General features: G+C 41.9%; 1 protein-coding gene across 1 annotated transcript in view; it reads right to left on the bottom strand.

Annotated features, from left to right (window-relative positions):
* SMC3 (structural maintenance of chromosomes 3) overlaps positions 1 to 27,367 on the bottom strand; it is a 77,152-nt gene extending 49,785 nt beyond the window's left edge. The window contains exon 1 of the mRNA XM_020779829.3: positions 855 to 27,367. Within this exon, the coding sequence (XP_020635488.1) occupies positions 855 to 869 (15 nt within the window). The 5' untranslated portion in view covers positions 870 to 27,367. The remainder of the gene's footprint in view (positions 1 to 854) is intronic.
* Between the last annotated feature and the right edge of the window lie 104 nt (positions 27,368 to 27,471).

The raw sequence follows: 27,471 nt of genomic DNA, 5'->3' as shown, positions 1-27,471 counted from the left end.
ACTTCTGAAAAAGAGGCCTGAAATAATACCTTTAAGAAAACAGCATGGCCTCCTTTGGGCTGTATCAGAGAAGCCTGACAGGAGGATAGAAAACCAAGTTCAAGTCTTCCTTAAGCTATGAAACTCCTTGGGTGATCTTATTAGGCCAGCCACACACACTGACTCTATCACACTAGTTCTGTTGCAACGGTTATAACGATAGGAGAGCTGAAAGCTGGGGAAAAGATGTAAATCTAACTATTGAACGGTCCGTCATCCAACTGATTCTGAGGAGCACAAGGCCGTCTCTATTCCAGTTCACGACCAGTGGCTCCACAAGATCTTTCCCAGGAAAGGGGGGGGTTGTAAGTACCCTTGTGTTTCCTTCTTTCCCCGCCAATCCTTCCAGGACGTAGGCTCAAAAGGCCCGCCTCCGAGGGACCGGGCGAATCACCTGCTCTCCTCTCCGTCCCTTCTCCTCCTCCTCCTGTCATCGCAGAAACTGAGCAAGAGGCGCCACTTCTACGGGCCCCTGGCCCCACTCAGAGCAGCAGGAGACACAGCCGAGGCAGGAGCAGCTGCACCCCCTGGAACAGGCCCGGCCATACCGTGGAGAGAGAGAGACCCTCCGAAGACCGACGGTGCCATCCTCACCCTCAGCGCCACAAAAGCCACCCATCCACGCAGACGCGCCACCTCTTCTTGACCCACCACTCCTTACGGGAAAGCGAAACGAGGTTGCCCCTTCTTCCCTTCCGGCCCCCAGCCCAGACGCTTGACCCCCCCCCTCCCAACGAAGAACGAACCTTCTCCCCCCCCTTGGAAAAAGTCGCTCCCCCACAACAAAGAAGATACACCGCCCAGCCCCCGTATACCTGTTTGATATACATGGTGGCGGCAGCTCCTCTTCACAGCACGGCGCCCACCCACTCCCGACCACACACAAAATGGCTGCAAAGCCTCTTCTCCCCCCCCCCCACAGGGTTCCAGTTCGCCGCGGAACATACCACTGAGCAACTGAGATGGGGAAGGCGCAGAAAACCTAGAACCTCAAGGAGACACAGCAGAAGCCGAGCGTTCTTTTCCACATTGTTGAGATAGCATTAGCCCACATTTTTAAAAAGCACACATTATGGACTAAAAGGCATTCTCCCTCCCCCCTCTTGTAAGAATTTGGTTCAGTCCGACATTAACAGAGTTGGGCGCCAAGGCAAGCGCAGCCAATAGGAAGGAGCGAACGGAGAGCCGTAGATGCCTGTGGGTAATAAAGAGGCTGGAGAATTAAGGGGGGAGGCACCTCGAGAGGGCGCTGGGCACCATTTTGAAATAATTCCTCGAGTGGGGAGCTTTCGTAGCTAAAACAGCGTCATCCGTACGTAAGAGGGAAATGCCAGCAAGCTTGCTGGCTTCCCAAGGATTCCAGGTGTAGGAAAAAAAATCTTGTGGGCCTTGAGGGGGGAAGCAGAGGTGGCGGGGGAGCCATCCCTTCATTGTATTCTCGAAGGCTTTCATGGCTGGGATCTGATGGTTGTAGGTTTTTCGGGCTCTTTGGCCATGTTCTGAAGGTTGTTCTTCCTAACGTTTCGCCAGTCTCTGTGGCCGCCGTCTTCAGAGGACAGGAACAACCACCGCATCCCTTCATTGTTTCATGAATTAAACAGTTCCTGTGGAACAGTTCCTATCTCCTATATTTGCAAAAAAAGTTCAAAAATAAATATATTAAGACAAAATAACTAGTTACATGATACGTTTCGTACGTGTCCGCTTTCAAAAAGTGTCATTTAGCTTATAGTAGGAATGCTTCCCAGCGTAATCGGCAGATTTTCGGAATCATCAAAGGTGAGCAAGTTATTACTGTGCGTTTGTTGCTGTTGGCAAGCAGGTAGAGGGCGTTTGCGCGGCGTGAGAGAGGGAGGTGCCATACGGTAGCAGCAGTTTTGGTCTCAGCAGTATGCAGGTGACACCCAGGTTCTTCTCTTTTCCATCTCAGTCCAAGAAAGCTGTTTCAGCCCTGGATCAGTGTCTGGTCTCCGTAATGGACTTGACAAGACGGAGGTGCTCGTGGTCAGTTGAAAGGCAGAGCAATGAATAGGGATGCAGCCTGTGCTGGATAGGGTTACACTTCCTCTGAAAGCTCAGGCGGGCAGCTTGGGGGTGCGCCTGGGTTCATTTCTGAGCCTGGATGCCCAAGTTTTGGTTGTCAACAAGAGTGCATTTGAACAGTTAAAATTAGCACACCAGTTGTGCCAGTTTCTGGAGAGGTCTGATCTGGTCACAGTGACAGCTGCCTAAGTTACATCCTGGTTGGATTAGTGTAACACACACTACATGAGGCTGCCTTTGAAGAGAGTTTGGAAACTTCAGCAGCTCCAGAACACTGCAGCCAAACTGTTAACTGGGACTGATAAGAAGGATCATATAACCACCTTATTACAGCTGCTCCACTGGCTGCAGAACCATTTCTGGGCAAAATTCAAAGTGCCAGTTTTAACCTATAAATCCCTAAACAGTTTGAGTCCAAGCTATCTAAAAGACCACATCGCCCTTTATGAACTTGGCTGGGTGTTAAGATAATTGGGGAAGCCCTTCTCTTGGTCCCACCACCTTCACAGGTATGTTTGGTGGGGACAAGGGACTGTTCACAGACTCTGAAACTCCCCCCCCCCCGTGGGAAGCCAGCTGGCCCCACCTTTTCTGTTCTTCCACAGGCAGACAAATACTTTTCAGGCAGACTTCTTTAGTGACTGGCTGCCTGAAAAGGTTTTTTAATGGATTGTTGTGCCCTGTTGTTTTTGAATGTATTTTTGGTGTTGCTTTTGTTTACCATTTTTAATATATTTGTTTGCTTCTTTTTCAAATATTTGTATACTTACCGTTTTTAGCCTTTAAATATTGTCTTTTAATGATGTGAGCCACATTGGATCTTTTTAAAGGAGAAAGGTAGAGTAAAAATAATTTAAATAAATAGATAAAATAAATGTATTTTTGAGTGTAATAGTAGTAGGCCTCCATCTGGAAGTACCGGTGGCATAGAGAGATGACTCATGATGTTGAATAACAGATTCAACATTAGTTAAAATCCACAAAAAGCCCCCCCCCCAAAGTGGGGGGGAGCAGAGTGTTTAGCCACTTTCAAGGTTCACCAGAGGAAAGTACCAAATAGTAACACACATCATTTCTTTACGTAAAGGTATAGAATAGATAAACCCAGTCATATTATTTTGGTATTTAAGGAAAAAAAAAACAATAATACCCTACTCTCTTTCACTTTCCCTGGCAGTGAAATAAAGAAGCATCAAATTCAATAGTTTCCTTCCCTTTCATAACACCAAAATCTGCTGCCTGAGAGAGTTGCCTCACAGTGTTGTATAGTATGACTAGCGTTTGAAACCTTACTGACCATAGACTGCAACCACTTGGTATGTTCGTGACATGAGCCTGACCTAGCTAGGGTGCTTCCATGGAATACTCATGAGTATTGAGTCTATTAAATCAAAGGGTCTGTGGAGAGAATGAGCTAATAAGGTGTTGGTTGGAAGAGCAGCCAGGAAGTAGCTGTAGCAAAGTTCTAAACAACTACTAGATTCACCCATGTCATCTTAGGGATTCTGGTATTTGTCCTTTAAAAATGCAGTTTTCCTGAGCTCTGATTACTTAACGAATGATGCAGATGACACGTTTGACAGTGGTTTAGATCAGGAGTTCCCAACCCCCAGTCTGCGGCCTGGTGCCATTCCATGGCCAGTCTGGTCCTGCACGAGCGCCCCCTGCCCCTTTGCACATTTGTGTGAGCATGCCTATGCAAGTGCCCCCTGCCCCTTTGTGCGTGATCTTGAGCGTAGGGGATGCCCCGCCTTCCCCGCACATGTACCCCCTCCTCTCCCAACCGGTCTGTGGTGTCAAAAAGGTTGAGGACCTTAGATAATAGCTGGATATATGGCATGTCAATGGAGAATAGATATAGATAGAAGATATTGTAAAATACCACATTTGTCAATCTTTAGAGGACTCAAATTTTCTTGTTTGGCCAATGAGAAACTGAAGCTGACTGCTTGGAAGTAGTATACTGAAAAGATAACATGCGAAGTGCTATAAAAGTCAGATAATAATCCCAAAAGATAATGAGGTAATTGTTATTTCTAGTGTCTGTAAATTATAGTTTCAGGTACAACATGTACCAACTGGGGAATAAAATTTTCAAGAGCAAATAGGACTTTCAGTCTTACAGTATCTTGTGTAAGAAATGTAATTATTATAAAAATCAATTTGTATGTATAATAGAATTTTTCCAATTTCCCCTTATCCTATTAACACACATTTGTTCAGAATGTAATTGCTTGGTTCCTGCCTCTCGAGTGTGAACTGTAGATACTGGCCAATTATTTCTCTTTATTATCAGCATTCCTACATCACAAGGTGCTCTTTACACTCTTTAAAAATTGCAGTAGTAATTAATAATACCTGAAGAAACAGTTTATGCTGGGAACATATATATATTTCTTTATATTTTAATCTCACCCAGTCCCCAAACCTCCAGGTGGTTGTAATACTTAAACACATGTACAATGCCCAGAAGAAAGCAGCAAGCCCATTAAAAATCTTTAATTAAGTAAGCACTGTTTAAGCCACATACGTGTGACCTTTAAAAAAAAAGATTTGCTGTTGGCAGGCATTTTAGAATTCTGTAGGCTCTTATGACTTTAAGAACTTGTATGCCAAGTGGGAGATTAATTATTTGAAGCTCTCCCATTATCACATTTCAGGAAGAGGGAAATCATGTGTTGATTTTGTTTTTGCTTGGCACAGGCTTCTCATATGAGAAGGTAGAGGAGTGTGTGGCATTCCTACTTATGGTTTGCTATTAGAAAAGCTTCCCAATAAAATCTTGCTTTCTGAGCTTTACGCTGCTTTGTTTTAGTATAGGTCAGTACAAGAGTTATTGTTTCCCATTCTTTCTGAAAGCCTTGCACTGGTAAATTTTTATTCATACTTTACTTGGATTTGCCAAGATCTACCATGGAATGGAGGAACCTGTGCTGTTTTAGATGTTACTGAACTTAAAGCTCCCATCCATCATAGCCAGTTGTTAGCTATAATCTGGAGAGTCACAGAATCTCAGAGTACGTCAGGAACAGAGAGTTTTTGGCCCTTCAGATATTGTTGAATTGCAGTCCTCTTCATTGGGAGATGAAGTTTAACAACAGTTGGAGAGCCACTGGTTCACCATGCCTTGTGTCGAAAGATATGTATAAGAGGTAGTGCTAGTCCTTCAGCAAGTGGCAGTCTCCACCCTTTTTTACAACATGGAACAGGACTGTCTCTTAATACCAAGTACAGTGGAACTGTTTATCCATTTAGCCCAGTACTGCCTAAGCCAATTAGCAACAGCTTCCCAGGATCTCATATAGAAGCCACCTGCTACCTAATGTCTTTAACTAAAGATATATGAGTGCACTGCTATTGAGGTACTGCCTCTCCCCACAATGGGCCAAAAAGAGCTTATAACATCATATCAAAGATTCTTTTCCTTTCATTCTAGAGATTAGCTTTGTTTATTTAACAGGTGAGTACATGGAACTCTCTGTGCCCTTGTTCAGTTTAAAAGAATAAAATAGTATATGGTCAAGTTTGGCTTCAAAAGTCTTCACCTAACTATTTGGACTTCTTCCGCCTTTGTAATACACAATATCTAAGGTGATTATATGTTAGCTAGTTGTAGCAGCAGTAGCAGGATATTTATTCCATGCACAAATATTGTCACTGCCATATATTAATTTTTCTGCTAAAATTATATTGCAATATTTTTTTTCTCTGCTAGATATATAACAGGTACAGAATTTCATGCTCTGGCCTGCTGAAGCTCTGATTCAGTTTTCTGAAGTTCCCCATACCATGTTCCTAATGACACCATTATTTAATTGTTTCATAGGACATCCCCGCCGCCGCCACCTTATTCTTATTATAAAGGTTGAAACGCCTCTGCTAAGGCATACAGTACATACTGGCATGAAAATAGTGTAGGTTAAAATAGTTTTTATCTGAACCCTTTGCCTTGGATTTCATCCACTCATCACAAACTTATCTGAAATGGAATTCAGTCTTTGGATTGAAAAATGTTCTCCAGCTTTGATTTATGAGGCTCACTCTATATACATACGTACCTATGTATATTTGAAGGTTCAAACTGGATATATTTGGATCTGCTTGGCTTCGGTAAGGTTTCTGGATCATATACCATTCACTATACTTTGAACAACACAAGAAGGGGGGGCATAATATTATTATGATAGAATATATAATTAAAAGCAAAATGAGAGCTGTGTGAGTCACATTCCTGTTGTGATAGCAAAACTTCACCAGTAAGAGAAGCTGCCCAGAGAATATATAGAGTTGGCCTATAAATGTTTTAATCAAACATACATAACCTGTTATATTATGTAGACTGAAGCACATTTTATTTATTATATTTAATAAATCATGAATGCAGAAGAACTACACAACTTTAATGTTAACAATGAAATAATTGGCATAGTCAGAGATTTTAACCATCAATTGAAATGGAGACTGCAACCAAGAAATCAGAAGAAGACTGAGACTAGGAAGGGTAGCAATGAAGGAACTAGAAACTATCATAAAGATGTGTCACCAAGATCATTCACACTGTCATATTTCCAGTCACCATGTTTGGGTGTGAAAGCTGTCAAATCAAGTCTGAACTATCTCTGGAGGCAAAAATGTTGAAACTGAGGTAGGTTGTTCTACATCAAAAGAATATAGGATTCTCTGGAAAGGACAGTAATGTTGGAAAAGGTTAAAGGCAATAAGAAAAGAGGAAGACCAAATATGAGATGAATTCATTCCCTGGCCTAAAGGAAGCCACAGGCTTGAGTTTGCAAGAGCTGAGCAGGGCTGTTGAGGACAGGACACTCTGGAGATTGCTCATTCGTGAGGTCGCCATAAGTCATGTTGAGGACGACTTGACAGCTCATAATAACAGCAACATATTTAATACCAAAGAGAACACAGTGCCATTTATGAGGTTCTGCCATGTTATCCTCATAGTAATACAGTGAAATCAATAGGGCCAAGGGACAACAACCAGCCCAGGTCATCCAGCCCAGGTCATGATGACTTGAGGAGAGTTGAGACCAAACTTCTTCATGCAAACTCAGCATGAAGTCGAGTAGATAGTGTGGGAAGGAGCTCAATTGCACAGGACAGAAGAATCCTAGACTCAGTCTCCAACGTTCTTTTTTAAAAAGGACTGAACAATGTTTAACCCTCCCCCCCCAGTTATCAATAATAGCAGCTGTTGGGGAAGGGCGAGTCTAAACATTTCCTTGCCTAGTTATCTCAATCCAGATTAGAGCATGGCCCATGTGCTTAATGTGGTGTCTGCCCAGGTCATGAATATTAATATTAATGAGCTATCTGCATGTACCAATGAGAGTGCTGGAGAGGTGGAGTCACCAGATATAAGAGTCTCTGCAGGAGGGGGAGAGAAAAGGATGATTTGGGAATATTTATTTATTTATTTAATTTATATGCCGCCCACTCTACCCAGAGAATATGGAGTTGGGGAGGAGAAAGAGGGTTGCCGGTTGAGGGTGTATGAAATAGGATGATTTGTTAAGTGTTAACAACATCAACTGTACCTTCATCGCCTGTAATAATAAACAACTTATATTTGGTTCTTTTTAAAATAACACATTGCTTGGACCTCTTATCATTAAGAATAAACAATGTTGATGTAATCAACTGGTGGCAGTGACACGACATTTATTTAACTCATCAACTAGAAAACAAAAATAAAATAGAAATATTAAAACCAATAGCAATAACCCTAAACAAAAAAAGATGGCACCAATTCCAGAGTGCATGGAGGAAGAGAGGGGAGAGAAGAAGAAGAGGGAAAAGAAAAAAAGAGGGGGAGGAGGTGGTCAGCTGGGGTTGGTGTGGAAAGCCTCCCTGAAAAGCAATGTAATTGCTTCCTAAAAGTCCATAAGGAGGGGTCCATTCCAGTAATGCAACTAGGCAATGCTCCAGCAGCTGGACAGCATCCACTGCAGAGGTAGTAATGGAGAGATCCTGATAATCTCCCCCAAAGGCTTAACATAGATATTAAACAGCATTGGGAATAGTACCAATCCCTGAGGAATGCCACACCAAAGGGTCCAAGGTGTCGACACCTCCTCCTCTAGCTGAACTCTCTGGACACAGTCCTCAAGGAAGAATCTGAGCCAGCTCAGTGCTAAGCCCCCAATCCCAAACTCTGAGAGCCTGTCCAGGAGGATACTGTGGTCGGTGGTATCAAAAGCTTCAGAGAAATCTAGGAGTACCAACAGGGTGCATCTGCTCCTGTCAGCCTCCTTTAAAAGGTTATCCTGCAGTGTGACCAATGTTGTCTCAGTACCCCGTTGCGGCCTGAGTCCAGACTGGAATGGGTCAAGCAATCCTGCTCCTCCAGGTATGACTGCAGCTGATTCACTACCACCCTCTTGATAACCTTGCCCAGGACTGGTATGTTAGCGATTGGATGGAAATTCTTAAGATTGTCTGACGCTAACTGGGGACATTTGATGATGGGTCAAACAATGGTTTCTTTTAAGCGGTGATGAATGAATAATGTTCACGACCCAATCAATCATAATCATGGTTGGCACTCCAGAACTAATAGCTGCAGCATCCTTCTTTCCTTCCTATTAAAAAGCAACAACATATATTTATGATATACAGGTTCATTCTATTACCTTAGATTTCTTTCTCTCCAGAAATGATTGCTTGCAATAAAACCAAAAGAGTCTTGTGGCATCTTAAAAGCAAGGATTATTTGGCAGAGGTTTTCATGGACTTCATTCGAGTTATTCAAATATTGCCATCACCTCTCCATTCCCCTCTCTTATGTCCTAGCAAGTGTGTTTAGCATCAGGACAACAGGGGCAGACTCCAGGGGCTATCCATAAAATGTAAAACTGTTTATACAATAATCCTTGAATGATTTTGCCATCTCTTTGACAAACAATTATGTTTCATTCTCCCCATCCCCCCATGTATCAGTAATGGAGTTATAAAACAGAAAATGGTGGTGGCACAGAAGATGGGAGAGAAGATAAATGTTAGATGTGTGCTTCTGTATGTGAATGAAATACAGCAATAAGATTACATCACAAGAACCACAATTAGGAAAAAACAATTAAGTAAAAGGGAATGCAGGAAGTGGGGTGGTTTAGACATAAGAGGTCTGAGACCACGTAGGCTTATATTCATGTTTGTTCCATTTTCCCACTAGTTTAGCACATTTGCATGAGACATGGACGGCCACTGAAACAGGGTCCCCTTTGAAAACTGTGCCTGGTAATTATCTTTAAGCATGCTCAGCATTCTCTGATCCCCTGGTTTGAGACTGAATATCCTTTATCTTCAAGAGAATAATGATACAGCTGCAAAGAATATGTTTGTACTGTACCAGACATGTTAAACTACAAGTTTAAAAAAACCACTCCAGATGTGGAAGAGAGAGCTAATAGCCATCTGAACATGGATGTGACACACTAACTAGTGATCTGAAGTTGATATTTTCCTTCTGCCCCTTCCTGTCATCTTTCATCAAAGGACCTAGGAGGAGATGGTTAGACTCTGCAAAAGATTGTTGATGCTGCATAATGACAGAGTCGTTGCAGTAAAGCTTGTGGGAAGGAGGCTGGAATCATGTTGGAGGTCTGGTAGAACTCTACACCACTTCCTTGTACAGAATTTCAGTAGAAGACATCTCAGGCAACATGAGGTTTGTTTATGAACTGTGTCTGGGAAAAGAATTATCACAAGACATTATGCAGGATGGGAGGTGGAGGCGGGATTGGTGGAAAGTCAGTAAATTCTCCCTGGGAAGCTGAGGCACACTTCCAGGTACTGTGGGCGTCTTTGCTGATGAGAACTGTAAATCGACCAACCAGTGGCAGTTGGAAATCCAGAGGATTTTTATTAATAGTTCCCAATCCTCATGTCCTGCCCAGAGATGTACAGTAGCAGTGTGTGTCTCCTCTAAAATCTCAGGGGTGAATCATTTTCAATGTGGTGCCATTGAAAAATGTTTGACAAGCCTCTGTGCTGATGAAATCTAGAGAGAAGGGAGGAAAAAGGAAGAAGAGGAGGAAGGTTTATTCTCTATAGTTGTATAAGTACAAGCCCCAAACGCTTGTCTTTAAACATAGTCTGCTGAAATTTTCAGATCTGCTCATCATCACTGATTCATACAACACATGTCTGGCTTTCAAAAGCTGTTCTGAGCATAGGACATTTCTGTGTCTGTTCAGCAATAACTATGTACTGTGTTGGTTCCATCGACGGAACTGCTCCTTTTGCCTTTTCATACAGTGTAGCATTTCCACTGATGGAACAGGAGAGGAGACCGTCTTTATTAAGGCTTCTTCCCCATACATCCCCTAGTCTATCTAGCCTTATAAAATCTATTGTGGAGGGTTAGGAGACTCTCTGGAATATTGTGGGAAGGGGTGACAGTGAAGGCAGGATGGAGTTGTAGTAAGGTCCATAACTTTCACTAAGAGCTCCCCTGATTTTTCCCTGCATAATTTAAGTACTGCTCTTAGTTAGACCTATTAGTCTGTCTGGTCCGTACTATGTCAGTCTGAGTTACCTACACATTGTATAAGACTTTGGTTGTTCTCTTGTATCAAATCAACCAACCATTGCATGATCCAGAACTGATGCATTTTGTGGATACAAGAAACTGCAAAGATTAGTGGTTGGTGATAATCAACACTGCTAGAACTGAAACACTTTGACTTCGAAATGATGTGTTTGTTTGTTTATTGGATTTATATCCTGCACCATCTGGCAACTAGGCCACTCTGGGTGGCTAACAACAAGACAAACAACACAATATCAAAACATGATAAAAATAAGAAAATACAAACATTTGACAGATACCATAACTAATAGGATAAATTAAAACAGATGGCTATGAAGATGATAAAAAGGATGATGAAAGGGAAGATGAGATATAAAAAACTTAATAATCAGGAGAGCCTGGCAGAAGAGCCAAGTCTTCAATACTCATTTAAACCCATCCAGAGAGGGTGCCAGGCGGATCTCCATGGACAGGTTGTTCCACAGGTGGCGGACAACCACCGAGAAGGCCCAGTTTCTTGTTCTTTCTCTCTGGATCTCCTCTGGGGTCAAGGCCCTCAACCACCCTGCCTGTGAAGAACGGGTATCATGGACAGATCTGACTGGAAGCAGGCGTTCTGCTAGGTACCGAGGTCCTAAACTGTTTAGAGCTGTGAATGTTATTATCATAATCTTGAAGTCAATGTGGAAACAAACTGGTAGCCAATGAAGGGCAGCCAAAATGGGGGAGATGTGCTGAAATTTCTTCACCCCAGTTATTAATCTGGCTGCCGAATTGTGGACCAGTTGAATTCTCTGCATAAACCTCAAGGGTAGCCCACGGAGAGAGCACTGCACTAGTCTATTCTTGAGATTACGAGTGCATGAATCAAAGTCATGAGTCCTCTTGCATCTAGATAGGGACACAGCTGGGCAATCCTCCAAAGCTGGAAATGAGCTGCCAGGACCACAGATGTCACCTGGATTTCCATGGTGAGATCCGAGTCCAGACAGATGCCCAAGCTGCAAACTTCATTCTTTGTGGGAGGAGTCACTCCCCCATAAGAATGGGAGTTTCCCAATCTGCTGACACCAGGGCCAACCACGCGCAAGATTTCCATCTTGTCCGGATTCAACATCAGTCCATTTGCCCTCATACACCCCAGAACAGTCCCCAAGCAGTGTTCAAGGGACAGAGCAGCATCCACTGCAGTTGGAGAAAAGGAGAGGTAGAGCCCCACAGCTCCAGATGATCTAACCCAATGGCCTCATATAAATATTAAATAGCATTGGCAAGATGGTCAACCCCTGCGGAACTCCACAATTTAGGATCCATGGGGTGGAAGTCATCTCACCAAGCTGCACTCTCTGGGGATGGTCCCCCAAGAAGGAACGGAGCCACACTAATGCGAGGCCACCGATCCCCAGCTTGGAGAGCTGCCCCAGGAGGATACCGTGGTCGATGGTATCAAAGGCCACTGAGATATCAAGGAGGACCAAGGAGGACATATTGCCCCTGTCGGCCTCCCTCAGGAGGTCATCCTGCAGGGCGGCCAGTGCTGTTTCCGTACCATGCCGTGGCCTGAAGCCTGACTGGAATGGATCAAGGGCATCAGTTTCCTCCAGGAGTGCCTGGAGCTGATTGGCCACCACCCTCTTGACCACTTTACTCAAGAAACAAACATTGGTGACGGGCCTATAATTAACAATTTTGTCTGCTGCCAAATTAGATTTCTTTTGAATTGGCCTAATGAGTGTCTCCTTGAGGGCAGGGGGAACCATGCCTTCCTGGAGGGACTCAATAATTTTTGCAGTGATCTGTAGGCCATTCTGTTGTTACCGGCTTGACTGCTTTGATGGGGCCTCTTTGCACTTTTCACAGAGGGAGAAAGTGTAAGTGACCTTTGCTTTATCTTTCTGCTTCCAAATCCTGATTGAAATGGAAAGAGGTGCATATTCCATTTTATACAGACACAAGCTCAGTCTCAAACTACTGTAACATTACTGTAAAACCCCAGTAATTTCCTATATGCACAATATTTCATGGTTGCTTGATCTGATCTAACCTATGGAGACTTGGTTGAAACATGGCAACAGCAAAAGGTTAAAAATCCTTCTCCCGCCACGCTATCAATCCTCATTAGATTCCCTTCCCTTGGTTTCTGTTTGAATGGAGGATGTTTGTTGGAAAATACCAATGATCACATATTTGTTAATTAGCAAAAAATTCCTAGATCAAGAGAATGACCAGTGAAGAAATACTAAGGAGAATGGATAAAGACAAATAAATAAATAAAATACATGGAAGATAGGAAGCAATAATACTTGTTCTATAATGAAAGATGAAAAGTTAAGATTGCTACAACTGGCCATTCAATGGAAAATAAATTGGAAAAGACATGGGAGAACAAGAAAAATGTATTAGCTGAAGGGCCATGGAGACTAGTTTTGATGTGATACAAACTCATTATGTAGAGCTGCCACATCCGAAGTCAAGATAGTGACGTAATGTCCTACCTCAGGCATGGAGGAGGGGGAAGCAGTAGCAGCTCCAACAAGTTGTATGATGGATGCTTGTAACTATTTTGAGCTGGTATAAATTCTGTACAAAATCCATACATACTTAGGGATTGAGACTCATGGTATTAATTAACCAGAAGGCAATTGATTCCTTCTGCTGCTGGAAGAATCCTCAATGTACCTGCCAGCAGATACATTGAGGTACCTCAATGTACCTCCTCAATGTACCCATGCACCTGAAAACCCAAATGCAGTAGGTTTACTTTTTTCTCACATTCCACATTGAGATGCATTTGTAACAAATATGTTCTTCACTCTCCCATGCTGCTTTAAGGCAAAGTGGTATTTCTGTTGCCTTGCTACCTGCCTGTACGTATTGAGGAAAAATATAAAACAGAGAGCAAGTCGGTTCAAGAATTAAATGGCTTTAAGCCTCAAGCACCAGGATGAGACTTGTTAGTTTCCCAGAATCACATTTTGTTGGAAGATTTACAAGCTGGGCATCCCAGAGCATTGCCACCTGAACAGTTGTAAATAATGTTTCCAAATTTCAGCCACTTGCTCTGTGTGTGTGTGTGTGTGTGTGTGTGTGTGTGTGTGTGTGTGTGTGTGTGTGTGTGTGTGTGTGTGTGTGTGTGTGTGTGTGTGTGTGTGTGTGTGTGTGTGTGTGTGTGTGTGTTTTCTCTCAGCTATTAACAGATGAATAATACCTAGACAGATTTATCCCTGTTTGTCATGAGATACTTTTTTGTTGTACCCACCACCATCTGTCACCTTAGGTGCCTTATTTTGCCAAATGGTAGGACTGGCATTGCCAAACCCGTTTCAGTCTTACTCCACCCCCCCCATTTCTGCACAAGGACCCCTGTCTCCATGATCTTGGTGACAATCTAATATGTATGCTGTTTTTTGGGGGAGGGGAGGGCAATCTGCATGGTCCTAGATGGCCACCAGAACAAGGGACAGAGAAACCACTTCTGAGTATTTGAAAACCCTAGGAGGGTCACCATTAATCAGAATTGACTTGACAGCTAATAATTGTTTTTATTTTAAAAGGTTTTATTTCAATATGGATTTTGGAATTTCTTTGTTTTGTTAATCATTTCTCAAAGGAACCCCTTAGAAGATTTCTCCTGCTCTCACTTCTGGTCCACCTGGTTGGGTCATTATTAGAGGATGGTTAAGGAATATTAGGTCACCCAAGGTAACGCCTACTCTCCCCCTTATTGGCTGGATGCTTCTCTTCCTCCCACAGTCTCCATCTTGAATCTCCAGAGATCAAAATAATTATTTAGCCCACGTCTGTTGTGTCTCCCTTCTAAATGTGTTTTCCAAATATCCAGAGGGTGACCTATGCTCTTGTTTGATATGCTTGCTGAAGAGTGAAGCTTGGCTTTAATGCATGAGTTGCTGAAAGTATTTTTTTAGACTTTATCAAGTGTCAGGACTAATTGGAAAACTTCTGATTGTTACTGTTTCTTTGTAACATTTTTTTAAAAAATCCTTTCTCTTTTTTATTTGAGTGTTAACAAGCCATATGTGATTGGAACTCTGTTGTTCATTAAGTCTTTTTGCAGGATTCAATCTTATGTAGCTATTTCTCTCATACTGATGCTTTTAAGGATGTTCAAAGAAAACCTGGAAGTATCTAATTCTCCACATGGGCATACTGTTCGAATTACTGAACCCTTGTATGTTGCCTTTTAAAAGGTTTTTGGCTGAGAAGGATCTTTCTGGACTGGGGTGAATGTCAATTTGTCTACCAGTGGCAATTGTTTCCTCTCCGCCTCAGATCTGAAGAGAGTCTCGCCTCTCCACTCAATGCTCCTTTTCCCCATTCTTTTTTCTGTCAGAAGTCAGTCAGAAGTGTTCTGTTAGTTAGCAATGTAATGAGTCATCTATAGTCAGTCAGAGTGTAACCATGCAGTGAGTCAGTCATGAAGTTAGTTAATTAGTTAAGCTCTGTTCATATGCCCAATTAATATTTTTCTACAGAATGCAGTTTGTTTCTGATCTATGAAGAACTGTGAGTAAGTGGAACATGTTATTCTTTTCTCTTACCAGTGTGAGTGAGTTATTGAGATGGTAAGTGCTGGTGGAGGATAACTAATTGATAAAAGATAGTCTACTGTGGGGAGACCATCTACTGTGGTCTACTGTGTTTGAAGGAAATCAACCCTGAGTGCTCACTGGAAGGACAGATCCTGAAGCTGAGACTCCAATACTTTGGCCATCTCATGAGAAGAGAAGACTCCCTGGAAAAGACCCTGATGTTGGGAAATTGTGAGGGCAAGAGGAGAAGGGGATGACAGAGAACGAGATGGTTGGACAGTGTCATCAAAGCTACCAACATGAATTTGACCCAACTCCGAGAGGCAGTGGAAGACAGGAGGGTCTGACCTGCTCTGGTCCATGGGGTCATGAAGAGCTGGATATGACTTAACGACTAAACAACAACAACAGCTGTGGGGAGACTTGAAGTTAATTCTGCTCTGTAGATCTCTGAACCTTTTTGCTGTGTAGTTAGAGGTTTCTAAGCTGCTAAATTTCTACACCCTGCCAATACATACTGCAAATCTGAATTGCACAGAGTTCAGTCACTAAGGCATTAAGACATGTAATGATTGTAATACTGTCAGTAAATAACTTTGTGTGCCTCTTGCGTCCTTTCTTTTCCTGAAGGTTGCAAGAAGGCACGCTCACTCATTGTGAGCGCGAGTTTGGCACGCCCCTCCGCAAGTGCAACAAGCCCACTGTGCATGTGTGTGTGTGGCACCCGGCTGCAGACCAGGGGTTGGGGACCCCCGCTTTAGATTACTCTGAGCATGGCCTAACTTTTGCTGGCAGAGTGACTGTGAGCCTGAACTGAGAAGTGTTTGGATCTGACATTACCCCAGTCTTTTCCTTCTTAAATCCCTTTTTGGCTCTTCTGCTAGACTACCTCAGCCAGCATAGCAGTTGTGCTGGTAAGGTCAGTTGTTCTAGCAAATCTGAGATCAGCTGACCGAAAGAGAATTCTGCTCATGGCAACGGCATTTGTGTTGGCACGAGAGATTTCTGCCCATTCCGAGCCCACTACATTTGGTACATCTTATTTGGATTGCACTACCTATTGGATTATTTTTTAAACTTCAGTTTCACATTTCACATAAATGCTTTTAATTTTCAGATCAGCATTTCCCCCCTAGAGTCCCATTATTGCTGTTACAAAACTATCATTTAAAAAGCATATTTAAAAAAAATCTTAACTGGAATCCTATTGGTGACCAGACCAGATGGGCGGGATATAAATAAATAAATAAATAAATAAATAAATAAATAAATAAATAAATAAATAAATAAATAAATAAATAAATAAATAAATAAATAAATAAATAAATAAATCTGAAAAATAAGAGGAGATGATGGATTTTAAGTTAGATGGGATATTCCTACTTTTTTTGTGTAAATTTGTTTTAAGGCAGTTGTTTCCAACCTTGTGTAACCCAGGTTTCTTGGATTGCAATTTCCAAAAGTCTTCACCACCAGATGGGTTTCCTGGAGTTGAAGTCCAAGAAAACCTGAGCTACCCAAGGTTGGGAACCACTGTTCTAAGGTTTAAGGCTTTTAGTGCAGGCATCCAACAAACTTAACTAGCAATTTAAACTTTCTTAGTAAAAACATATCCTCCAATTTAAATGTAATTTTTTAAAGCTTTTCAGTAGTTAGTTAAAATATATAACCATTTAAAACTAAAGTTTACTAAATTTTTTACTAAATCAACTATCTTTGATCTAAACCTTCAAGATTCAAAGTAATTTATAAAGTATTTCACAACACAATAGTCCAGATCATCCTCTTGCATTTCTAACTGAGGGCTTGACCAGAGGGGGCAAGAGTTCTGCCCTCACCCCCAGTCAGTCCTGGTTGGTCACAGGAATCACCAGAATTTGTGTCTACACTGAATTTTAAAGAGCCATATATCTGGAAACCATCTGTCTTTGGGTGATATTGGAAGCCCTAGCTAAAAATCCTTTTTCTCTTATGGAGCTTTGTTATTTCTTTTGATGAAATCATAAAAGAGTGTGCTTTTTTAAATTGCTAATTAAAAATTTCCAATACAGAGTTTTGATGCTGAAATGAATTATCTGTAGGAAGTGCTAATCCCCATGCCCCTACCCCCAGAACAAACCTCAGAACAAACTAAGCCACCTTGTTCAGGAAGAACAAAAGAGCACAGAAGGCATGAATCAGATCAAGCCTGTCATCATCTCAACCATCAGTAATGAAGGGGGTACTTTTACTAAAATAAATGCTCCCTCTTGACAAGCCCTGAGTAAAGTACAGGAACATGGCCTTATGTCAAGCTTGCTTTGTGCAGAATTTTATGTAATGTTTGGAACTTCTTTTAGAACAACAATAGCTGGCCATTCTTCTATTGTCCTCCTGGTCAAGTGATCACCTCTTGGCCAGGGTGCATATAGCAAACTTCACACAGTATAGTTCCTTGCCTTATCTATCTGGAACTCTGCTTGGCAGTTACCAGCACAATCTGATACATTTCTAGGCAGAAGTAAAGTGCATTGATGTGAAGAGGAACCAATTAAAGCAGTCGTTCTGGGAAGTGAGCCGTCCCCTCTATCATGTCAGTTAAATACCCTATCCATGGGGGTACAGAGGATATCTTTAGAGGGAGGACAGGTTAAGGAAAAGGAGGGAGGAGAGCAGCCAATAATTGAAGGATTCTTAATTACGACAGAGTGGGATGAAAAGGCGGGAAAGAAGAAGAGTTGGGGGTCAGAAGAGTGATGAGAGCCGAGAGAAGAAGAGGGTGAGAAGGAGAGAGAACAACCTGACAAGGGAGAAGGACCCTATGTATTCTCATTCCCCATGAGAGAAGAGAGGGATAGTAATAGGGGCAGCAGGACCCCCTGTGAGCATGGAGCGACGGGCATTGAGGTGCAACTAGGAGAGTTAGACCTGTTAGAATGGACGGTCTATGTTTAACCGAGGGGGAAAGGTCGTTGGAGGAAGGTGGTGCGTCCAGAACCTATTCCCCCTGGAGAGACTCCACGTGAAGGAGAATGGTCGCGTCACCCAGGCCATGGGGCCATATGCGTGGTGAGGAGCGCCCCTTTGAGAAAGCCGAATGATTGAGAAAAGTTTGGTATGTCACCGCGTAGAAGAAGAAGACAACCCAGATGGGATTACAGTATCTATGTTGTAGACTGGTTTACCTATGTTAAACAATCCCGTTGGACCTACAGAAGTATTGTACACCCTTCCCCTCCTGAAGATAGTAAAGGTTCTGTTAAAGATATCCTGTGATTAATTGTGTTAAGGAAGAGGAACTGCTAAATTTGAAACAAGAACCCAATCACAATTAATCTCAATAATATTTATTCCAGAGAACTGGACACAGGATTGTAGCCTAGCCCTTCAGACTTCCATCCTATCAAGGTTGATAATTGAGTAACCAGCCGCCTAGAGTGGTCTTAACCGACCAGATAGGCGGGATATAAATAAAATAAAATAAAACAAACAAACAAACAAACAAATAAATAAATAAATAAATAAATAAATTGGGAGGAGGGATAATGTGTAGCCTGCATAATTAAACTGTAAACCACCCAGAGAGTGCTTTAAGTGCGATAGTGCAGTATATAAGTAGCACATTTTGCTTTTGTTTTTTGCTTTGCCTTGATATTTTGAAGTGTTTCCTGATATCAAACATGCAGTAGTCCTAAGAGTGATTTAACTGAGCAAAGTTTGATAGAGCAGAATGCATTATGATAAGGCAAACATCCCAGAAAGCTCTCCTCTAGATGTTCCATGTGAATTGAGAGGGCTTTAATTTGAATTGATTGCATCAAAAAGTTCCAAGTCTTATGCTTGCCAAATTGTAAATATAGATAGACAGCTATGCACAGCTGACAATCACCACTTTTTAATGGTTTTCTTTCCAGGGTGTCAGAGTGTGGCTACAGTAGCAGTTGGGAGCTAGTGTGGGCAGCTTTGGAACAGTCAGGCTTGATTAGAGTGATCTAATCATGCCTGATGGTTCACACAGAAATCATACCTTCCAAGATAAGGAAATGGTTTAGTAAATAAGCCACTTCAGGACATTGACAAATTAATCCCTTCCTCTGCTTGGCTAGAGGGGCAGGGGAGGTGATTTTGTGATTTTTAAAAAACTGTATATGGACTATCTGCTCTTTACCTTCTCTTTAAGGGCCACTCGAGAAATTACTTGCAGCTGAATCTGCTGTTATGGATTTGACTGAGTGGTGTATCAACTGGCTGTTTGAGACGAGGCAAAGGAAAAAAAAAACCATAATTGATGCAGCACATCCATAGTCCTTTATACGGGGGGGGGGGGGGAATCACTTTCCCTGCCCCTCAGCCAAGAAACAGAGCAATCACGTGAGCTGGAACCAGTCCAAACCAGAACAATGCTACCTGCACCAAAAAAAGTGCAGGGACTCAGAAAAGTACACATAGGACAGCTCGGGGAGGAGGAGCAGCCTGGGCATCTCCAACAAAGACATCTGATCACTGACTGCCTTTACGAGCGGACCAGCCCATTCCTGCAGCAAACCAAACAGTAGGCTAAAAACTCTAGTTAATTTCTTGTGAAGATTCAGGAACCAGTATACATACCATATCATAGTCTGAGCCTTTCTTTCAGATTCTCCAGTTTCTATCTCTCAGCTGTGTAGCTCCATCTATTGTTTTGCTATCTGAATGTATCTACAGTACCTGCAAAAAAAAAACACGATTTCTGCATCCTGTCAAATCCCAGATTACTGCAGGTCTTTACATGACAAAGGCTAATTTATTTTTAGTTGGTTAAATTCCAGTGGGGTACAGGATATTTAAAGACAGCTGGTCATGGCTCTCAGCAAGATAGTAGATAGGTGAAGCTGTTATCAGATTATTCTGTGATTTAACTATGCAAATATGCTCAATTTACATACCTTTTGAGAACAGAATTAGGTTTACTTTGGAAGTTCCTGCACATGGTCTGGGACTTGCCCTATATGCCAGCTATTAAAGCAGAGACAAAAGTGGCAAGTGTAAACAGAACTGCATGGTTTTGTATGAAGGTTCAGAATCTTGAAATGTGAATTATGAAGTTTGCCTCTTAGTGCTCCACTTGTGTTCTACTATTTAATCTTTGACATAATGACCCAATTTTATCTGCTGGATCCTAAGTAATTCATCACTAAATAAACAGAAAGCTTGAAAATGGATGGATTTACTGTATTCAGAAGTGTCTGCGGGAATTTTTCTAGCTAGAGGAGGTGGTGAGCTGCTATATAGTGGCATGTGAGTGTGGTACAGCAGCACAATGTGTCTGTATATAGTAACATAATGAATACTGTTAGGATTTGAGGGGTAGGACCCCTCCTCTTGCATTCTCCCACATGGATGTCCATTTATTATATTTGAAATTGCAGTCCTCCTCTCCTCCCTATGAGTCCTCACCTCTTTTTAGGACTCCTAGGCTATTTTGTGGGACATGGTGGCGCTGCGGGTTAAACCGCAGAAGTCTCTGTGCTGCAAGATCAGAAGACCAAGCAGTCGTAAGACTGAATCCACGTGATGGAGGGAGCTCCCGTTGCTTGTCCCAGCTCCTGCCGACCTAGCAGTTTGAAAACATGTAAATGTGAGTAGATAAATAGGTACCACCTCGGTGGGAAGGTAACGGTGTTCCGTGTCTAGTCGTGCTGGCCACGTAACCACGGAAACTGTCTTTGGACAAAAACGCTCGCTGTATGGCTTGGAGATGAGCACCGCACCCTAGAGTTGGACATGACTGGACTAAATATCTAGGGCAACATTTACCTTTAGGCTATTTTGCTTTGAGAAGCTGTTCATAATGATACACAGTTCCAGCTAATTGTAGTGATCCAGTACCTTAATGGACTTGCTGAAAATTTACAAATAAGGCAAGCTTCCAAGTTCTAACTGAACTGTTCATCAGGCTTAGATGGTATAAAACAAATGTTGTGGTTAATGTATGTGGCATAAAGCATGGGCTTAATAAATATCCATTAGACATATTTGCTATTATATCATTACGGGGGACAGCAGCCAACTCAAGATTTTGCATGTTAGTCTCCCAACGTCTGTACTTTCTGTTTCTCATTATGCATTTTAACTTTCTGCACCCTCTGTGCTTTATGATTCCTTGGTCTTTATTCATTCACTTTAATTCTTCTTTGTTGGGCAGTCTCTCCCCTTCTCATTGGTGAATAACCACCTTCATGGTCATTCACCTGTTGCCTGGTGAGTATGAATGTTCTGTTCCTGGGACGTATGCACACTTAACAGCCAATGCATGTAAAATAACCATCACCCATTGCTACATGTTCACATCATCTAGTATGACTACCGAGCAACACAAGCAATTCTCTTTTCATCTTACCAATAGACATGCATTTCCCACAATGTCTGCTTCTGCGCAGTGGCTTTTATTTATTCATATTAGCCCTTCAGCTCACATCAACTCCATTTTATATATGGTATAAACCTGCACTCTGTGTGAAGCAACACACTTGCAAGTTGTGGGCTGACTTCTCCAATCCCTTGTGACACATAGTGTGTTTCAAATGAGAAAAGTGCCAGGCACTTCCTGTAATGGCTTAATAGACTATGCAGAGCACGTTGTTAGCTACTCTGCTGTTAAGTAAACAATGGCAGCCCCAGGTGGGAGGTAAAAAGTGACTGTGCTACGGAGCACTCAAGAGTTGACATGGTTCAGCTTATGAAATCCAGTCATGAAGAGCAGCTGGTGTTCTGGTCTTCAGCAGAGCGTGTGCAGAGGGATATGCTTCAACAACTTGCCAGGGGGGGGGGGGAGTCCTAGTGAAGAAAGAAGACAGCGTGTTCTGCCTGCTTTGGCAGTCATCAAGTGGGCTTCTGGCAGTTCTGATTACTCCACACAATTGGGAAGAGCATTTATTACGTTTTTGTTTTTTTTTGTTCTTTGAGCCACATGTTTGCCTGAGATGACTTAGAGAAATTGCTAAAAGGAGTGGGAGAAGAAAGAGATAGACTGCCAGGAAGTGGACAGGAACTTAGGAAATTTTTCAAAGTAAGCTTCTGGCTCATTGGTGTATATAAAAAAGGTCACCAGGACAATGGGCGAGGGGAATGTCTGTGGATCTCAACCATAGGATGCCAGTGCCTAATCTTCTGTTTCAAGCAATTTTACCCGTTCTTCTTTCTCTGAGACCCTGATCACATGAGGGGAATGTTCTCTAGTTATCTCCCCATTTCATTGCTTTTTTTTTCCCTGGTCACATGATGCATAGTCACGTTTGAGACATTTAAATATATACTATACCAAAGATCACTTGCAGTGCACAAAAATAAGTCCTATGGAATTCTTTGAGGTTTCCCTGAGATCAGTATAGGCTTGCAGTTTAAAGATGCTCAAATGAAAGAACAGCCCTGAAAATTATTCTCTGTGCTTGTTGGCATGTGAAATTGGGGCTAAAGATGACTTTTATAGTTGTTACTTAACAATGTTTATATTTTGCATTGCTTGATTTCTCAACATGGTCTTTTAATCTATCTTTAAAGAATGATTTTTATAGTTTGCATCACTTTTAGGGCTCTCATGGGCAGAAAGCCAGTGTAATATGGTCCAGCTAGAGCTCACAAGACCTAGCTTGCTCAGCCGTGCAAACTCATGGGAGATGGCAGTAGAAAAGCTCTCCTGGAACAAGTCGTGTACTTTTTGAGAGCATCTAACACAGCAAAACATGGGCGGAAAAGCAATGAACTCTTTTAATGAAGTAATTAACACACTGCAGCTGATTTTTTTAAAATAGAAAAATAAATAGCCCAGTGCCTTTGGAAACAGAAAACTAGATATTCACATGAAAAATGTTATTTTGGCAAACAGGTGGATTTAAAAGGGAGGTGAGTAAAGTGCAGCAGTGCAGACATAGCTGAACTACAAACTCCAAGCATTCCTTAGCACTGGCTGTATTGATTAGGGCTATTAGGATCTGATCAACACAAATGACGTCTGGAGGGCTGCACTTCACCCACCCCTGATCTAAAACATGTGTTTTTTGTACACTGCAAACTCTCCTGATCATGACACATGGTGAAAATTGTGTCCAGGGAGCCAATTTATAGCAGCTATTGCGAAGTATCTGCTCATTTTGTGCGTACATCAGGCTGCAGACAAGGCAGACAACCACATCATTACTGGTAATGGAAAATGGAATTTATCTCATACTTCTAATACATTATGAATAGCTAAGTATATTCTTGGTAAGCTGAAAGAGCCATAGCAGAATGGCTCCATTATTTTAAAAATGCAGGCATAAAACAAAATGGGATGCTGCCGTCAAGTCCCCCGTTACCTGTGCCGTCTCATTTTGATTCGCTCAGATGACTCAACCCTTATTCCAAACCATATTCATGTTCCTTATTTAGAGAATTTACTCATGCTTCCATGGAAGCTGGCAGCGAGAGCACAAAATGTCAGAGAAGTGAAGTGCATGCGGGTAATGGTAACACCTCCTCTGCCCAAATTCTATCTTCCTTCACTTATGTGCTGTGGGGAATGGAGAAAGAATGAGTTGTCATCTCCTCCCCACCCCCAGTATTATGCTATAAAAAGAAGGCAGAAAAAGGAACATTGATAGGCCTAACTTGTCCTTGATAAAGCAGGATGGCTGCAGTTCCCCAGGGCCACCAACAGACAGAAATACAGTCAGTGGCCTTGGGGAAGCTACTGATTTTCAGTCAGAGGTATTTTCTAGATTGCCACTACAATATACAATATTACAAATGTTTGGGGATTGTGGTCTACATAAGACTGGTGCCTTACTCTACTCGTTTAGCACCCCCTCAGTTCCATTCATTAGCCATCTAAGGTTACATGGCTATTGCGTCACTGATGTTTTAAAAATGCTTCCACATACCCTACATATATGGTGATGTTTGTACAATGGTTTCACACTAGAGATGGGCACGAATTAGAATAATGGTGATTAGTTTTGGTTCGTGATTCATCAAGGTTTATGAATTGTGAATTTACAGTTTTTCTGATGAATCGATTTGCCAATTTGTTTTTTAATTTAAAACCCTGTAAAACAGCCCCCAAGCACTCAGAGACACCAAACTGGCAGAAAAGCTTTCCCCGACTCGCCTCTACAAGCCCAGAAGTTTGGTGAAGTTTGGCTTTCAGACATCTGAGTTATGCACCCACAAGGAGCCTGCCCCCCAGGAAAGTCCCCTAGCAGGCACCTAGAGGCACCAAAATCACAGAGAAGCTTCTAATGATTCTTCTCTGGAATCTCTCCAGGTTTGGTGAAGATTGAATTTTCCCAAGCCAATTGTTAAAGGGCATTTTCTTGTGGGGACCCAGATTGTGACTGTATAACTCGGATGTCTGAAACTCAGTCTTTACCAATCTTGGAGATATTGTAGAGGAGAATCAGAGAAAACCTCTTGGCAATTTTGGTGACTCTAGGTGCCTCTCTCTCTCTCTCTCTCTCTCTCTCTCTGTGTGTGTGTGTGTGTGTGTGTGTGTGTGTGTGATAGCCAAATGAATAAACAACTCAAAAATTGCTAAAAATTCATTGATTTGTGTTCATTGGGGGCATTAATTTGTATGAATATGAATTGATGAATTAGAAATTGTTGAACAAATTCATTTTTTAATTTGTGCCCATTTCTATTTCACACCTATAGATCTCTATGTACATTCCACATATTATTATTCCTCACGCCATCCCTGTTCTTCTGTCTAAGTCTTAGCATTTTCTGCAAGATACCCAGTGCTTGTTCAGGGTAAACTTGAAAAATGAAACTTTTCAAGTTTCTATCTCCAGGGAGCCCTTTTTATGTGATTTCTCCAAGGCCACTGGCTGCATCTATGGCTAAAATAAGGTTTGAATTATAGACATCCATTCTGGCCTGCTATGTTGTATAAGAAGGGTAGAGGCATATTTTTTTTCCAGCAAAAGCAGGAGGGAGTTTTGTGTTGCCTTAAATATTTGCTAGTGCTTAAGATGCCACAAGATCTGCAGGAAGGGTTTGCTTCTCATATGAGTTTAGCTAAAGTGGAATGTTTGTGTATTGCAGAAAAAAATAGGAAGTGCTCTAGGCACACATTCTGTTCTCATGTGATATTGACGAGACATCTTGGATCTCATCAGTACCTTAAATGTCAGGATGTCCCTAGATCAGAGTTGAAAGGATGTGGCTTTATCTTTTAAGAAATGAGGAAAAAAAGGTGTCAGTCACCACTACTGTTCCTCTTGTGCTCTGAGATTTCACCTAAGCCTAGCACTGCTTCTGGCATAGAGCATTACTCTTTGATGGCATAGGTAGTCACAGAAACTCATACAAAAATGACAGTGGGACAGTTTTTTTAAAAAAATAAATGAAGGCATTTTCCATACCAAAAAAACACACTGCTCAATATATTCCACCTTATTAGTGCAAGCATTACTCTGGGCAGTTTACAGGTTAAACCTAAACCCCACAATTCATCACACAATAACATACATTCAAACAGTATGGCAACACACGACTGTAAATTGTAACATTCATACAAAAGAAAGAAAGGAAAGGAAAATTTTAAAAAAATCACATCATCTTGGAGGATCAGTTGTTGGAGGCAACTTTGAATAATTCTGTTTTTACCGATTCCCTGAACATAAAGAGGGAAGCAGCCTGGCATATCCAGAGACTTGGGGCCATGGCCGAAAAGGCCTTTTTGTCATTGCCTTTTTGGCCTTCCTTGGTGTGGCCACTTTTAGCAATATGGATTGAAAGGAGCAAGTTATTTCTGGGAGAGATATTCCAACAAGGAGCAAGGTCCTAAATTCTTGATATTGATTCTGGGTACTCCTAGTCAGTTTGTGACTTTAATAAATCATTTGTTTTCCAGTCTAAGCTACAATTAGAACTGCTACATGCCTTCTTCGCTCTTGGGGGCATTGTACTTTTCCCACCATATTCTCTGTACCCCGTGGCTTTAATAGTGCTCTTCTACCTTTCTAAGGAACATGATTTTGATGTCAGTAATGACTTGCAGAGCATTTTTTCCTATCATAGCTCAACACACATTCCCTGCATTCTTTGTACTAGGTAACATTTTTTAATCGCCCACTTACCCTGTTTCCCTAAAAATAAGACCTAACCTGAAAATAAGCCCTAGTATGATTTTTCAGGATGCTCGTAATATAATCCCTACCCCAAAAATAAACCCTAGTTAAGTGAAAGCTGGCCCTCCACCATTGTGCAATAACCAGAAGAATATGGCATGACTGTATTTGAATAACGTAGATTGTACATTAAAAAAGCATCCCCTAAAAATAAGCCCTAATGCGTTTTTGGAGCAAAAATTAATATAAGACCCTGTCTTATTTTCAGGGAAACACTGTAGTTATTTAAGTCAAACTTTATGTACTGTAATGCCAAAACATTTCCTGGCAAAATACCACTTAAATGAGTGTTATAGAGCTATATCTTAATAAATGCAACAGTCAGCGGATAAGAGGGCAGGTCCTCTTATGGATTGAGAATTGGTTGAGAACCAGGAAAGAGAGAGTCAATGGACAATTTTCACAATGAAGAGAGGTGAAGAGCAGTGTGCCCCAGGGATCTGTCCTGGGACTGGTGCTTTTCAACCTGTTCATAAATGACCTGGAAACAGGGATAAGCAGTGAGGTAGCCAAGTTTGCAGATGACACAAAACTTTTCTGGGTGGTGAAGACCAGAAGGGATTTTGAAGAGCTTCAGAAGGATCTCTCCAAACTGGGAAAATGGGTGGCAAGATGGTAAATGTGATTCAATATAAGAAAATGTAACGTAATGCACATTGGGGCAAAAAAATCAAAACTTTAGTCATCAGCTAATGGGTTCTGAGCTGTCCATGATGGATCAGGAAAGAGATCTTGGTATGCTGGTGGACAGCTCGATGAAAGTGTCAACCCAGTGTGCGGTGGTAGTGAAGAAGGCCAATTCCATGCTAGGGATCATTAAAAAGAGGACTGAAAATAAAACAGCCAATATAATGCCACTGTAGAAAACACTGGTAAGGCCGCACCTGGACTATTGCATACATTTCTGGCCCCCGCACCACAAAAAAGACATAGTGGAACTGGAAAAAGTGCAGAAGAGAACGACTCAAATAATGACTTGGTTTGGGGCATCTCCCTTATGAGGAAAGGCTACAGCGTTTGAGGCTCTTTAGAGAAAAGGCACCTGAGGGGGGACATGATTGAGACATATAAAACTATGCAGGGGATGGATAAAGTGTATAGAGAGAAGCTCTTTTCCTTCTCACGTAATACTAGAACCAGGGGACATCCACTCAAATTGAGTGTT

Source organism: Pogona vitticeps, chromosome 3, assembly GCF_051106095.1.
Source record: "Pogona vitticeps strain Pit_001003342236 chromosome 3, PviZW2.1, whole genome shotgun sequence".
Classification (NCBI taxonomy): domain Eukaryota; kingdom Metazoa; phylum Chordata; class Lepidosauria; order Squamata; family Agamidae; genus Pogona; species Pogona vitticeps.
This window is presented reverse-complemented; position numbering and strand designations above follow the sequence as displayed.